The following is a 14,502-nucleotide window of genomic DNA, read 5'->3' as shown; positions in this document are numbered from 1 at the left end:
TTCTCCGGCAGCAAACGAGCCTGTATTCACTGAGAAATTAATCAATTTAGGGGGAAATTTTGATTCTCCCGCCGAATCGTGTGTTTTGGTGATGACTACAATGAAGTCACGAGGGTGGGTATTCAATTCCACTGCGTCATTCGGCTCTGCAGCCTTGCTTGCCGCCAGTCCTCCAAGATGGTGCTGCCATAATCAGCCACCGACCGTTGTCCACCGTTGCTTTGTTTTTGACCGTATTTGCACCTGAAATTGTTTTTGTTTTGGGTAGAAAGTAATCGTTTCGGGAAACATCGTGTATGCTCGACAAAGAAGGTCATGCAAGGCAACGTCGCTTATGCCAATCGGCTAGTGTCGTTTAAAGGAGACATGAAGGCAAAATACAAGTTGGGTTTATTAGAAAGGCTGCTCAGTCCCGATAACAATGATACCAATGTCATCGCAATCTTGGAACAAATAACGGAGATATTGAAGAAAACGTGTGAAGCAGTCGCGACCCCCTAGCCAATTTCCCGCAACTTTTCTATGATGTCACGGAACCTTGTTTGTGCGATTGGTGGCCGCCTAACTCACCTGTCGCGACGACACATGACTGGACGTCTGTAATGGGGCCTCTAGTTCCATTTGACCGCATCACCTTTGAATGCTAATGTGCAGTTAACGCACTGAGAATTATGTTTTATTGTTGGCCCGTATGACATCATTCTTGCTCATAACACGTCACTGTGGCGCAAAGTTTGAAAGTTTTTAAATACTTCTTGCTTTTTTTTTTCGCCAAAAAAACATCTTTTGTGGTTGTAATGGAGCTGAGTGAGATACTGAAACCCACGGCCTCCGCGATCGGCTGCCGGCGGTGCGCCGTTGCTCCGGCTGTCCCATTCGGCGCGCCCCCCAGCAAAAACATGTAATTTGGCTAACTCCGCAATGCGCCGCGAGGTGGCGGTGTTAGCCGATGGTTCGACAGCTTGCACCGACTCCCCCGGCCGGCTTTGTGGGGCCTGAGTTGCTGCGTGTTTTCACAGCTGGAATTCGCGTAACTGTGTTGCAGCTTTATTTTTGTTGAGCTGACTAACCGAACTACCGGGTCATGAAGTCCGCTTGTCTCAGAAGCTTCGAGGAACAGCACTGAAACGTTAATCGCGCTGTGATTACTGCGCTTGATCGGTGCAGGACATTTCCGTGCGGACATTCAGGTGCGCGGATATTTGGGTGCGAAAACTTCTCGGCTACAGAATTATCGGGTGCTTGCTTGTTGGAACAGCAGTTATATTTTTATTTCCGCATAGGGTGGGTTATAGACAACAATCGAGCACAGTGGTTGCATTTTTATATTGGCGCCGTGTTTGATTTTGCCAGTTATTTTTAGAAGTTGAACATTTGTATATTTTTTCTTGATACCTCGTCCAAGGAACACCTGTTATGCAGCCTATTGATTATATTCTTTTACACATGCCTTTTTTTTAATTTACAAGATTTCAGTTTATATTCGCTTTTTGCGGCGTGCAACTCAGCTAACAAAGAGCCGCCGTTTACGATGGTGTTATTCCTTCTTTATGCAGTTTTTTCTAAACGAAAGACACACTGTCACTATATAAAGTAAGCGTGCATTACAAGCATTCGGTTGCCGCCTAAAACGCAGAAAATCTTACAAGGAGTTTTATGCAGGTTGTGCGCTCTCACACTAAAATGATTTTGCAAACACTGTTGTCGCCACCTTTTTTTTTTCATACGAACAAGGCTCGCATATTTTCGTGTGGAAGCACGGGCCTCTGAAAACAGCTGCATATGTCCAAAGCAAACACGAAACATGTCATCATTGCTTTACACATGGATAGGCTTCGGTCTTGGGTCCGAAATAGGGAAATTGGGCTTGCCTGTGGTCGAAATACGTTTAAGAATACAATGAAATCGGGGCGCATCTGACTTCAAGTTGTTTTATTTGTTGCGACTGAAATTGAAACTGTAACTTGCTTAACACACATGTGTAGAACAGATTGCCATATTATTGAGGCTATCGCTCAACGTAATACTCTTTAAAGGGGCCCTGAAAGGCATTTTGAGCACACTAAATGAACTAGCGCAATCGCTAGATTGGGTCGCCAACGTCACCTGTGCCAAGTATTACTCTTTTACGCGCAGCGGAAAGCTCACACTTTTGTTGCAAAGTTTGTCGCTTTTTTCTCACCCTTTCCTTCGTGTTTTTGGACGCCGCCATCTTCACATGTCTACATCATCGATTCCCAGATGTTCGTCATGAGCTAGACATCCTGCTATTGGGCGGCTTTTTCACGCACTTCCGGCAAAGAGATGAGTCGTCTGCTCAGCGTCGGCTCGCCGGCTGATCTGCCAGCGGAGTGCCGGAGTGCTTTGACATTTTACGACAAACGAAACAAGTGTAAACAAACGCTTAACCGTTTGTATTGAATGCAACACGGCCATAACACGACGTGGATTTTATCTTACGTGAGTACGTACCATAAAGAAAGTCCCGTGGCACTTCTTTGGTGCAATCGCAGAGAACGCCCTGAGCCGAATGCCCGGGTTTGACGCGTACATTTTATTCAACTTCAAAACAATCCAGAGATGCGTTTCGAACGAACGCAACGTCACAACATGCGTTGCAAGTCTGAACCGCGATTGACAGACGATGAGTTGCCTCCTCCTGCCCGTCGTAAATTCGGCACTCACCTCACACCCGGTTTGCGGGGACGAGCAGCAAGTCACAATTCTGGCGCGCAAGCGAGAAGGCTTTTAGCCAGGCACACTGCACATACCCCATGCGAGGTTGAGTGGTACGTCGTTCGAGAAAGATAATCCAGACCATGGGAAGCACTATCCACCCGCAGAAGTACAATGTTGCATTTCATCGCGAAACGAACGCGTCCACAACACACAGGAGGCGATGCACACACACACACACACAGCTTCGGTCGCTGCATTGGCTTAGCTGCAAGCTTCGTTCGGACAATCAGCGATGCTACGACGATACAGAGCTGCGTGAGGACGACGTGCTAACCACTTCACGTATTTAAAAACACAGGGGCAAAGAACTAGGTTCATCGGAAGCAAAAAATCTTTCCTCCATTATAGTGCCTGAAATATACTGGCTAGTGTGCCGAGGGCGGGCTCCAGGCGGGCGCCGGGAGCGATGTACGCGGCCGTCTGCCGCTTGGGGCGCTGCCGTGCGGGAGCGTGCGCGTTCATCCGGCCCGAGCAGATCGCGCGGTTACCTCCGAGCTGCGTAGCAGACGGCAGCGGCAGAACTTTCCATTCCCGCTTGCGACGAAAGCGAGCGAAAGCGACGGGAATTCTGTCGCGCAACCAAAATTTGTCCCGACCATTCGACAAAAACGATCGTCGCGCGACAAAGCGACGGAATTCCTGCCGCTCTCACTCTCTTTCGTCGCAAGTGCGAACGTGCCTTTATGCGCAATCTCCGCCCCACATAAAACAAGCTCTTGCTTGTCGCCTGAGCATACGGTTGATATCTGACTACGTTACACTGTGCTTGCCAGTGTATTTAAACGATGTCACTAGGTTTGAAACGTACGCGCTCGGCGTGCAGCTTTGTAAACGCAAGCGGTTTCACATACGCATGCTATTTTGCTGCTAATAGAGTTTTAGTACAGCGTTTGTGGCCTTTGCATACGCTAAACGCTAAATTTTTGCGTCCCGCTACGCGACACCGCGATGGGAGTTTTAGTAGAGCGTCTCATCAGTTTGGCGTAGCGACACACTAATGCATACGGCGCCATCTGTCAAATGTTTTCCGAAATGTCTCGCCGGCTGATCTGCTAGCGGAGTGCCGGAGTGTTTGGACATCTTACGACTATCCAAACAAGTGCAAACAAACGCTTTCCCGTCAGTGTTGAATGCAACACATGGGTGCAGCTTGTCAGAACACGGGTTCTCGCTGATCGAGTGCAGCGTTGGTTTGCTCTTCGCCTTCACGTTCATCGCCGCTGATAAAGCGATCCGATCCGGCGCGTTTTGTGCACGGGTTCTGTGTCGGTTGAAAATGTCTTTTTTCACATGCCGCAGGTAGTAGGAATTACAACCACCGCAAAATAACACCCGGCACCAGCGGGGCCACATCTGAGACCGCGCTTTTTGGATAAACACTGCGCGGTGCACCAAAGGGAACGAGCGCACGATTCTCCCCACGCGGCTGCGAGTTCACCGCCGATACCAACTGCACCCCTGCAGCTACGTACACCGCGAAAGGGCAAGGCCAGGCCGCACACATGCGGCCAGGTCATTCGTTCGCTTTTCCAGCCTGTGTCCATGGTGTCTACAGAGATGAAAAAGCCGAAAGAGCTGGCCCGTAGCAGACGGCAGTCTGTGGGAGCGCAATAGCGGAAGTACGTCACCGCTGAGGAGCGGAGCATCATGGGAGGGGAGGCCAACAGCGAAGAAACAGTTGAAAGGAGGAGGAAATACGGCGCGACGATAATTCGCGGTTTTTGATTTACGATTTCTCAGCTAATACTCATCGCTTTAACAAAATTCTTGCAGGAGGAGATTGCTAATACATTGCTTTATTTGGTTACATGTACATCCATGCATCGGCGGAAGGCATTTCAGGACCCCTTTAAACGTGTTAATCCTAAAAATATGACGGGTGCTTCCACCCAACAGGCATTAATTCAAAGGCCAGATAAGAGCACAGCCATCCGTCGTGCGTATGACGCGATCGCGCCCCGCGCTCTACTGAACTGCATTGACCATGCAGATTATATATAGTACGTAAGCCTGGATAAGAAATACCTGAAAAATAATCACCTTTTAGCTAACCGAATGTTATTTAAGCACCAGAAATTTTTCATTGGCAGTAGGGAATATTGTCCGCGTGTCGAAGGCGTCATGCGGCACATGTTAAAGAAGTCGCATAGCTGCAATCGTAGGTGAAATAAATTAATTATTATCAGGTTCTATGAGTCGCTTTGCATCCATAACATCAGCTATGCTTTCTTTTTATTGCGATACGAAGCGCGAAAGTTGACGAAACGCCATTTCGAGAAGCGTTGCAGCATACCCGGCTTTCGTTTCAACCATCGGCTCCGCGCGCCGTGGTGCGGCGGAAAACGGCGAAACGGCCTCTTCGGAATTACACTCTCTCTGGGCGATTGCGACGGCCGGAGCAACGGCGCGCCGCCGGCAGCCGATCGCGGAGGCCGTGCTGAATCCTAGTTCTTTCAAATTAAACGAAGTTGTATTTTCTCTTCATGGCTCCATTAAAGGAGCCATGAAGAGAAAACAAAAGTTTGTTTTATTCAAAAGATTAGGTGTTTTATAGTACCCCAAGCGCTTTCCCAGAAGCAAATGATGCTTTATTCACTGAGAAATAAGGCAATTTAAGCCAAAATTTTAAATCTCCCGCTAAAATTGAACATTCCATGACGTGTACAATGGCGTCATAGAGCCGGTCCATGAAACAGATACTTAGTATGTCGACTCCATATAGCACCCACACGCGGGAGTCGATCGATACGGCGGCCATTTTAAAAATACTAGTAAAACCTAGTGCACCCGCAGCCCTAGTCATGGAATCGCCTGATCCGGAGAACAAAACTCTCGCCGAGGAGCTCGGGCTTGCATTTAACAACCTCACACCACTTGAACGCTCAATGCTTCTAAGTGCACGAGCGGCAAGAGTTGTGGGATACGCGGTGGACGGGAAAGCGACCATTCCACGATAGCCACAACAGACGAACGCCCAGCCGTCGGCACCGCTGCCTCGTCAGCCCCGTCGCGACGGACGAATATAGACTGGTACGTATGTGCCGTATTTTGATTACGGTTAATAATAGTTCAATTTCAGTAGCAGTATCACTTATGCCAGTTGGCCGGTGTCGTGTATGGAAAGCCGTTCGCGCGAGCTCTCTGCTTCGACCAGAAAGATACGAGCGTCAATGCGCGGTGTTTACGGCATTTTTTTTTCCCAAGGTCAGAGCGATTTGACGAAGTCGGCGACGAGCGCCAGCATGTCCCAGGAGTGAGCTAACGTAAGGGTCCCTGCCGTAATCACTTCCTCGGAAATGAAGCGAGCACGCTCGTACTTCCTTTAGCTCTCTTTCTCCTCCGTTTGCAAAGTTCACAAAACGTAGCCACTTGCTTCGCCGAGGTTCGTCGTTGGGCAGCACATGAAAGGAGATCTCCTCACCGGCGGGGATGTCGCACTTCCTCGACGATTTGCCCGTACTACATGGGCATTTCAAAACGCAGCAACGAAATTTCATTGTAAAGTGCTCGAACAAACTGAAGTTTTCAGCGGTTGTAAACTGGAAACGAGCTCGTAACGACAGCAGCAAGCCAACACCATTCGAAACTTATGCAACGACTGGCACTATCTCGTCGCTTCTTGCTGTTCCTTACTCCCCTCGTTTCTATTTTTACATTTGCCGGTTGGCGATATGACGGCCAACCTCCTGTCAAGGGATTAAGATACCAAGCAAGGTCGCGGCTGTACGTGCTGGAACGATTCGTTGGCCCCGAAGAGCCTCGAACCCGAAAATTCGTCTGCGCGAGGGCGAGATGTCGAGCTCGGCCGGCGTCTAGTTTCGTACGCATTGGCGCACACGCTTGCGTGTTCGTTCAGACCTTTAACCGTTTACTCCACCGTTCTTTGTCATAAAAAGAATGTGCAGTATGTTTCACGGGCATTTAGCTTGCTATGCAAGCTGTAAGCCCTGCCTAACATGCGTTTGCTTTTGCCGGCCTCCGCCAATCGCAGAGCATTCCCAAGTGACATCACAGGTTCTGTTGCGGAAAATGAGCTGGTGGGTCGCATGGTCATTTCCTTTTTTCCTAATTATGTAGCTTATTTGAGCGAAGTTTGCGTTATAAGTGGTGTCGTTATGGTTCTAACGAGGCAATCTTTCGAATGAACCAAACTTGTGTTTTCTCTTCATGGCTCCTTTAAGACAACTTCACAGCAGTGGAGTGCTCTGCAGGTAAAACAAGCATATAGGCAAGCTTATAAGCCCTGCGTAATTTGCGTTTGCTTTTGCCGGCCTCAGTCAATTGCACAACTGGGCACATGTGATATCTAGGTTCTGTTGCGGGAAATGAGCGAGTGTGTCGCATGGCCATTCACTCTTTTCCTAATTATGTAGCTTATTTGAGCGAAGTGTTTGTTAAAGGTGCTGTCAGCATGAGTCAATCTTTCGAATGGAGCAAACTTGTATTTTGTCTGCACAGCCTCTTTAAGTGTAGAAAACCTGTTTTGGGACTTCATGTGTATTTACTTTCTGTGTCTGCTGCTTGAAAAAAAAAGGAAACACAGATACACAGCTGCAGCTGAAGAGGGCAGCAGGGAATTGTGCACAATTCAGGGATTGCAATAAGACTTGAGGGCCAAGCACGACGCGTGTTCACACCCATTTTCTCTCTCTGGTAGGGGGAAATTTTGTAGAGGGAAAAAGTAAGTGCAGAAACATATCGCTGTCCGCACACGTGTTTGGTTAACACCGTCATTCTACTTGCATCCGAGCAAAAGTTCTAAGTGTTTGACTTTCACGCTTGAAAAAAAAAAAAAAAAATACTAATTAAGGAAAATTTTTTTTGTTTGTCTTCCACCTGATATTCAAACAGTCATAACTTTAAAGGCTGTGCACAGGCCTGAAATTTAGGCCTGCATCCGTCCTTATCGCAGTAGGCCTGGCATGGTTGTGGTAGCACAAAAAAGTATTATGAAAGGATACTTTTTGTGTTTAAAAAATATTTATATTCCTGTGATGAGCAGACCAATTATGTAACGATAATATTTAAAAGTTGTTGGTGGAAGAATACGACGAGAATCAGTTAGATACACACAAAAATATATTTTAGAATTTTTTGTTCATGTGCGCACACAGATGGACTATACGCAGAAAGTGTTTTCGAATTGCTGCGAAAAAAGTTTGCCACGGCTTTAGGAACGTCCGCCTTCGATAATTATTTCGTGGTATCTTAGAGCCGGAAACAAGGCGCGCTGGTTTGGCATTCATTTTGTTTGCATCTCGAAGTGCTGCGTTTCTCAGTTCGTCCCGAGAAATGCAGTTGCAGATGGCTCTCATTGTAGTTTTCTGTGTAGGCATGCGGAAGCGTTACACGTGTGTGTATCGAGGTCTAGCGCCTGTGAAATGGGATGAACTTTACCCGAACCCCACTGCTTGGCCTTTTGGGTAGACCCAAGCCTGCGCACACCTCTAGTAACTGTTTCTCCCTCACAGGTAGAGGGACGCTGGTAGTCGCATTGTGATCACTGAGCTGTGCATTGTTCGCTGGCGCCTTGTTCAGCTGCAGCTCTGCGGAGGTTTTTTCCTTTTTTTCTTTTCTAGAGGCTGACACAGAATTAGATTCAAATATTTCGATAATTTCTAAAATAGTGGTCCTGCGTGGGAGCAAAATTTATATCTACAATTGGTGCACAGTTCTCTAAGACCCTTATTTTTTCTGCCCCTGAAACACTCCCTGAGAAGTCGTTAAGGGTGCACACTGGTCTTAAAACAACTTCTTTTAATTTTCAAGTAAACTCTGCGAAACGTGTAACTCTTGCTGCTTTTTTCCGACTGATTTCAAATATGCCAATATTTTTTCTGGTGGTCAATTAGTTTCCAAGATAATTAGTCATTTTTGGTGAAACAATAGACGAAGCAGGTTTGCTCATAAAACTGTAACCTTTATGTTTTTCAATAGTATGAACCCCGTTAATTCCCATAATCAAAGCAGTTTTTTCGTGCATCGCTTGGAACTAATTTTACAGTAAAGCACATTAAACTTTGGTGGCACCAGAGGCAAGAAACCGTTCTGAGTGCCCATTTCAAGCACCGAAGTTTACTGAGCTGTAAAATGGGTTCCAACCGATGCATCAAAAAACTGCTTTGAATATTGGAATTAATGGCGTTCTTGGTATTGGAAAACGTAAAGATTGCAGTGTTATTATGACCAACACTGCTTTGTCTATTGTTTCACCAAAAAATGTCTAATTATCTCTAATTATCTTGGTTACTAATTGACCAACTGGAAAAATAATTGCATATTTGAAATCAGCGGGGAAAGAAGCAGCGAGACTGACAAGTTTTAAGACCAGTTGCCCCCCTTAAGGGGGCAGTTGGGTCTTTGGGGCCGAAAAACGGGTCAAAAAAAGCGTTTTCTCAAAAATGGCATTTTTGGCCTCCACGGCCATTTTTCTATCCGTCTGTAAATTTCCTCATCAAAAGGCACCATATTTTGTTGTTATTACATTATAATAGCGTTTTAAAGTGAACTCTACAGCTCAGTTAGCGCAGAATTCGATGGTGAAATGGCACTTTTCTTGCAATGCAAAGCTAGCATTTCATCCTCCGATATCTTGGCACCCGGAGCAGGTACAACTTTAATTCTTTTTGCTTCTGATACCGAAATGTATGGAGAATACAATGTTGGAAACAAATTTTTCAAATGGAGGCTTTGGAAAATTATTATTGGGTTCAATTGGCACCACCTGCGAGCCATTTCTGGCAGAGTGCGGGAGAAGCGAAGTTCATTGTGTTGTAAAACAACCAAGAATAGCTGAATCAAAAAAGTTCTTCCAATGTTGTATTCTTTAGTCATTTGTCTGCCTAGCCACATGGTAATTGCCATTCTGTATGGAGTGGTTATTTTGTAACTGACCCAAAATAATGGCAATTAATCATTAATTAACTCAAAATATATTCAACTTACAAAAAATCTAATGACAGATTTGAAATCAGCTCAAAAAACTCTATAACGCAGTGCAGTTTCATTAAAATTCGTTGGTAAATAAAAAAAATAGCTCTAAGACCAGTCTGCCCCCTTAAGTTAGCTTGCCTCTGCCTTTTGCATTCCTCTTGTGAGCTGGTACCCAGGTGCTAGGGAATATCTGGTGCTAGGGAAACGCGCGCACGCACACACACAAAGTAAATTGGCGCAGCTTGCACTACCAGTGCAAGGCTGGAGAAACCGCCGAGCTGGGGGTCGACATATAGCTTCCCTCACGGACAGTGGGTTCCAGGAGAGAGGGAACAGCCGGACCAAGCATTGCAGAGCCGTTTTGGATGGCACTGGAAAGAAGCAAAGACCATTAATGTAGTACAGTTGAACATCGTTACAACGAACACTGATATGGCGAATTATTGGCTATAGCGAACTAAATACGAACTTTGGTTGCTCACGCTCTATTTCAACGGCACTTACTCTTTCGTAATGAAACTGAAATCGTGATAACCGCGCGATGTCGGATATAACGAAGAAATATTAGACCAGGAGGCTGAGAAGGTACTTTGAAAAATCCCAGTAGTCGTAAACTGCAGAAGTATAAAGGCCCCTTTGTTTGGGGACACTATGAAAAACTCCATCCTGCTCAGTGCTGTGAGTATCCACCAGACGAAGGTCACATCCTTCATCAAATAAATAAGGACGCAGTCCTGCTTTGTCAAGTGAACGCTGTTCTGTGGTAATTGCACTTATGTTCCGGTTCACTGAACTCGAAATGCAGCCAGGAGAAAGGTAAGGGTTACCTTGTGTATAGCGGGTTCAAAGACAAAAAAAAAATGAATTTTTGTATCAAGTGTATTTGCGCGAGCCAGATCGTCGAATTGTTATAGCTGATTTTCACCTGTACTGTTATATCAAATATCGATTATAACGAACTAATTTGCTGTCCCGATACTACTGCGTTATAACGCAGTTCGACTGTACGCACAGTAGCAATCATCATCAAACCTTTCGTCGTCGTCTTCCGACGGCACGGCCACGTAGGGAAAGTCCTTTTGTAGCGCGCGCATCGTTGCCATGTGCAGTTACATTGTTTAATGCGCTTAGCACTCTTCAGGTGCCAGCTTTTTTCTTCTACAAAATGGGAGAAGGGCTGTGGCAGTTGCATTCCTCCGATTGTTGACGAAACGCAAGAGACAGACGCAAAAGTGCGGCATCTGCTCCCAGGCTCCTGTGCCATCAGTACTGGGGAACAGAAGGCACAAGATTTGAAAAAAAAAATGTAATTCTGGTTATGAATTTTTCGGTTATGAAAAAAAAAAACTTGTAAACTCCCACAGTGTTTTTTTCCTTGACTACACTGCAGTAAAACATGTGCGTTTGTCCCCCTCTCATCGAGCCAATTGTATCGTGGTGTCGCTCTTCTCATTGGGGTGCAGAAACTGCTGTTGTGATGGAACCGGACAGAAATGAATTGGCTTAGGAGCCCTTGACGGGTTTCTGTAGTTGTGAGTGCAGCCGACGACACAACACACCGGACGAGACGTGTTTATCACATGGCAAGGGCCGGTGTGATAAAAGCTGTGCACAAGCAGCTTGAAAAAAATTACCCTATTTTCCGGTGTATAAGTCGCGCTTTTTTTCTGAAATTTTCGTTGGTGCGACTTGCGTAAAGAATAAATCTGGTACCTGGCGGCCGCGCGTTGTCCACGCTCGAAAAGGTGCCTGTGTGCTGCGGGATGTCAGCGCACGATGGGACACACAGCGCTGTGGTCTAAATGAATGAATTATTTGTTAGCGAGTCGGAGGAAGACGGCTTCGATGGTTTTGCCTAAACGCCGTCGTTAAGTACATGCCATCTGGGTGTATCAATGAACCATTCTTGAGAAGTTAGTTCTGTCTAGACTTTGGACGGTAGATGCGCGTGTCTAGCACTGCTTACCGGAAGATGCATTCAGAGGCGGCGGCCGCCGCAACCATGTACTTTCGCCGCACTTTCTAACGAACTGATCCTCTATAGGTTTATCCGACTAACAAGTGCACTTTGTACACCAGTGCGTTTTGTACACCGTGCGTCTTATACACCGGTGTGAGTTATACACATTTTTCCCCGGAAAAACTGCCGTTTTGAGGGGGGTGCAACTTATAGACCGGAAAATACGGTGAACAAGTGTCCTCCTGCACCTTTTCATTTTGTTTCGTTTTTTTCCAGTTTTGGGTTGGGGGTACTGTTTGCAAGACACGATGGGTTTCGTCCCGTTGTTGTGACACCTGTTTGTTTTTTTCTTGTGTCCCCTCGCAGAACCCAGACAACATCATTTTCGTCATGGACGCCTCTATTGGTCAAGCCTGCGAATCTCAGGTAAGCTCACTCAGTGGGGGGTCCTCCTACCGGACTGAAGAAAAAAAACAGGCCCACATGCCAAGGTTACAACGCATTGTAGAGTCCCAGGTGGTCAGAATTAACCCGGTGTTTTTTACTACGGCACGTGTCGTGGCCAATGTGTAGTTTCGGTGTGTGAGACCTGAAGAATTTGAATTACTGGCGAGAGGAAAATACTTTTAAAAAAAGTGAGTGGTGTGCTTAGGGGGGCGGGGGGGGGGGGGGGGGGTGCACATGGGTCTTTGACCAAAAACTTTATTTTTACAGTTATGATGATGAAACTTTGGGGGCATATGTAGTTTTTCATTCTGATCGTAGATGTGAAATTTGTTTTTTTTTAGTAAAACGACAACATTCAAATTTATTTGGATTTCTGTATTTGATTTTCTGACAGCTTTTGTAAAAATACTGCTGGAGGGATGCAGCTGAACCAGGTGCTAGTGAACTGTGCACAAATCAAGGAGTGCAATAAGACTAACATTGTTATTCTATCTGGTCTGGACCAGAAGTTACGACCGTTTGACGTCTGGGCTGGGAAGGCAAAATTGGTTTTTTTGGTTGCCACCTTCCCAGCCCAGACGTCAAACGGTCGTAACTTCTGGTCCAGACCAGATAGAATAACAATGTTAGTCTTATTGCACTCCTTGATTTGTGCACAGTTCACTAGCACCTGGTTCAGCTGCATCCCTCCAGCGGTATTTTTCCAAAAGCTGCCAGAAAATCCAATACAGAAATCCCAATAAATTTGAATGTTGTCGTTTTACTAAAAAAAAACAAATTTCACATCTACGATCAGAATGAAAAACTACATATGCCCCCAAAGTTTCATCATCATAACTGTAAAAATAAAGTTTTTGATCAAAGACCCATGTGACCCCTTAATAAATTTCGTTTTTGTTAGCTACACTGTATAAATGTGATCAAAATTCACAGTGCAAATTTGGGAAATAAAAGAGTGAAAATAGTGAGAAATGCTGTTGATTACCGTATTTACTCGCGTAATGAACCCACTTTTTTTTTCCAGAAAATTCGGCATGAATTTGGGGGGAGGGTTCATTATGCGGGAAGAAAATTGCAAGAGATTTTTAAAAGTTGAAATTTCGTACAATAAAGTTGCTAGGAGAAGCGCTGTCAGAGCCTTACCATTTTCGTAAAAACACGTAGGTGATTACGTAATGAAATTTATATTTTATTTGCAACTCGCCATCGTCCCCCTTCGCCATGGAGCTTCCCTCCTCACTGAAGTCGCTTGCGGCCGCACTTTTGTTGTCGGCACCGTCTTCCGTGCCGTCAAGGCACTCCAAAATTTCTTTTATGACACCGCAAATTTCCTTTGGGCCCACGAAACACACGACGACCCCTGTTCACCGCCCGAAAACCTCTCGTTTTCGCCCGTAGCCTACACGCACTGGGTCAACACTGAAAGGCCACACAGCTGCGCCATTTTCATGTGCAACACATGCTTTACCACTGTAGTTTAAAACGCTGCGCAGCAGGACCACAAAAAAGGTTGGAACACAGCTGAACAACAAAACCACGGAGCGTAATGGCGAAGTCAGCAAAGTCGCGTAACAGCAAGAGCAGAGGAGTGCGGAGTACGTTTAGTGCTTTGTTCGCGCGCTGCAACGTTTTTATGGCGCAAGGTTTGTTTTGCATTCAACAGGTGGCGCACCGCAAACGCGCAATTTTTAAATTCTAAGCCACGGCATTCGCGCTCACGTCTCCGGCTACTGATGAGATTTGTTTTTCTTGGAATGCATTTTTAGCAATTCTGCGCGTACTGTAGCACTGTAGCAAGTTACTGCGATCGCCTACAGCATCAGCTGCCATGCTTAAAATAAAAACATATCACCGCCGCATTTTTTATTCAGTGACAAAAAAGTCAATTCTCAACAAGAAAAGTGGGGGGAGGGTTCATTATGCGAGTAAATGCGGTATGTATTACACCAAATGGAAAGGCTCAAAAGAGCTTAAAGTCTAGTTCGTCGATGGGCAGTGATTTGGAACAGTAATTTGTTCAGTCAGCTGGGGCTTCTCCTTCGGTTATTGAATTGGATTTGTGATTGAGTAAGTTCTTTGCTGAAGTGTGGGGTCAGTAGGAGCAATGAACGGACACTTGGAGCTTTCACGCTCTCTTCTACAGAGAAGTAATATCATGTTAGCTCCTTGAGAAGCCCTAAGAAGTACTGCAGTTTCTCTGTTTTCCCTGCCCTTATAGTCGCTTTGTGCGATGAGGATAGGGGCATTAGCCAGCTGTTTGGAGTCTTCACTAACAGGCTTAGCGGGAGGGAACTTAAGCTTACTGGTAGTGCCTCACCTCTTGTGGTTCATTCCTTCATTCGCTCATCAATTCATTCAGTGATTTCATTCATTATTTACACGGGGGAAAGCTGCGTTGCAGCAGCAGCAGGTGTCGATTTCTA

At 45.9% G+C, this 14,502-nt stretch overlaps 1 protein-coding gene across 1 annotated transcript in view; it reads left to right on the top strand.

The window, feature by feature from the left end:
* Positions 1-14,502, top strand: part of LOC144165776 (signal recognition particle subunit SRP54) — a 60,470-nt gene that overhangs the window by 23,532 nt on the left and 22,436 nt on the right. Inside the window, exon 7 of the mRNA XM_077695546.1 lies at positions 11,999-12,058. Coding sequence (XP_077551672.1) covers positions 11,999-12,058 — 60 coding nt within the window. The remainder of the gene's footprint in view (positions 1-11,998; positions 12,059-14,502) is intronic.

This window comes from Haemaphysalis longicornis, unplaced genomic scaffold (assembly GCF_048455015.1).
Source record: "Haemaphysalis longicornis isolate Haplotype H1 unplaced genomic scaffold, Haemaphysalis longicornis Haplotype H1 scaffold_15, whole genome shotgun sequence".
Taxonomy (NCBI): domain Eukaryota; kingdom Metazoa; phylum Arthropoda; class Arachnida; order Ixodida; family Ixodidae; genus Haemaphysalis; species Haemaphysalis longicornis.
This window is presented reverse-complemented; position numbering and strand designations above follow the sequence as displayed.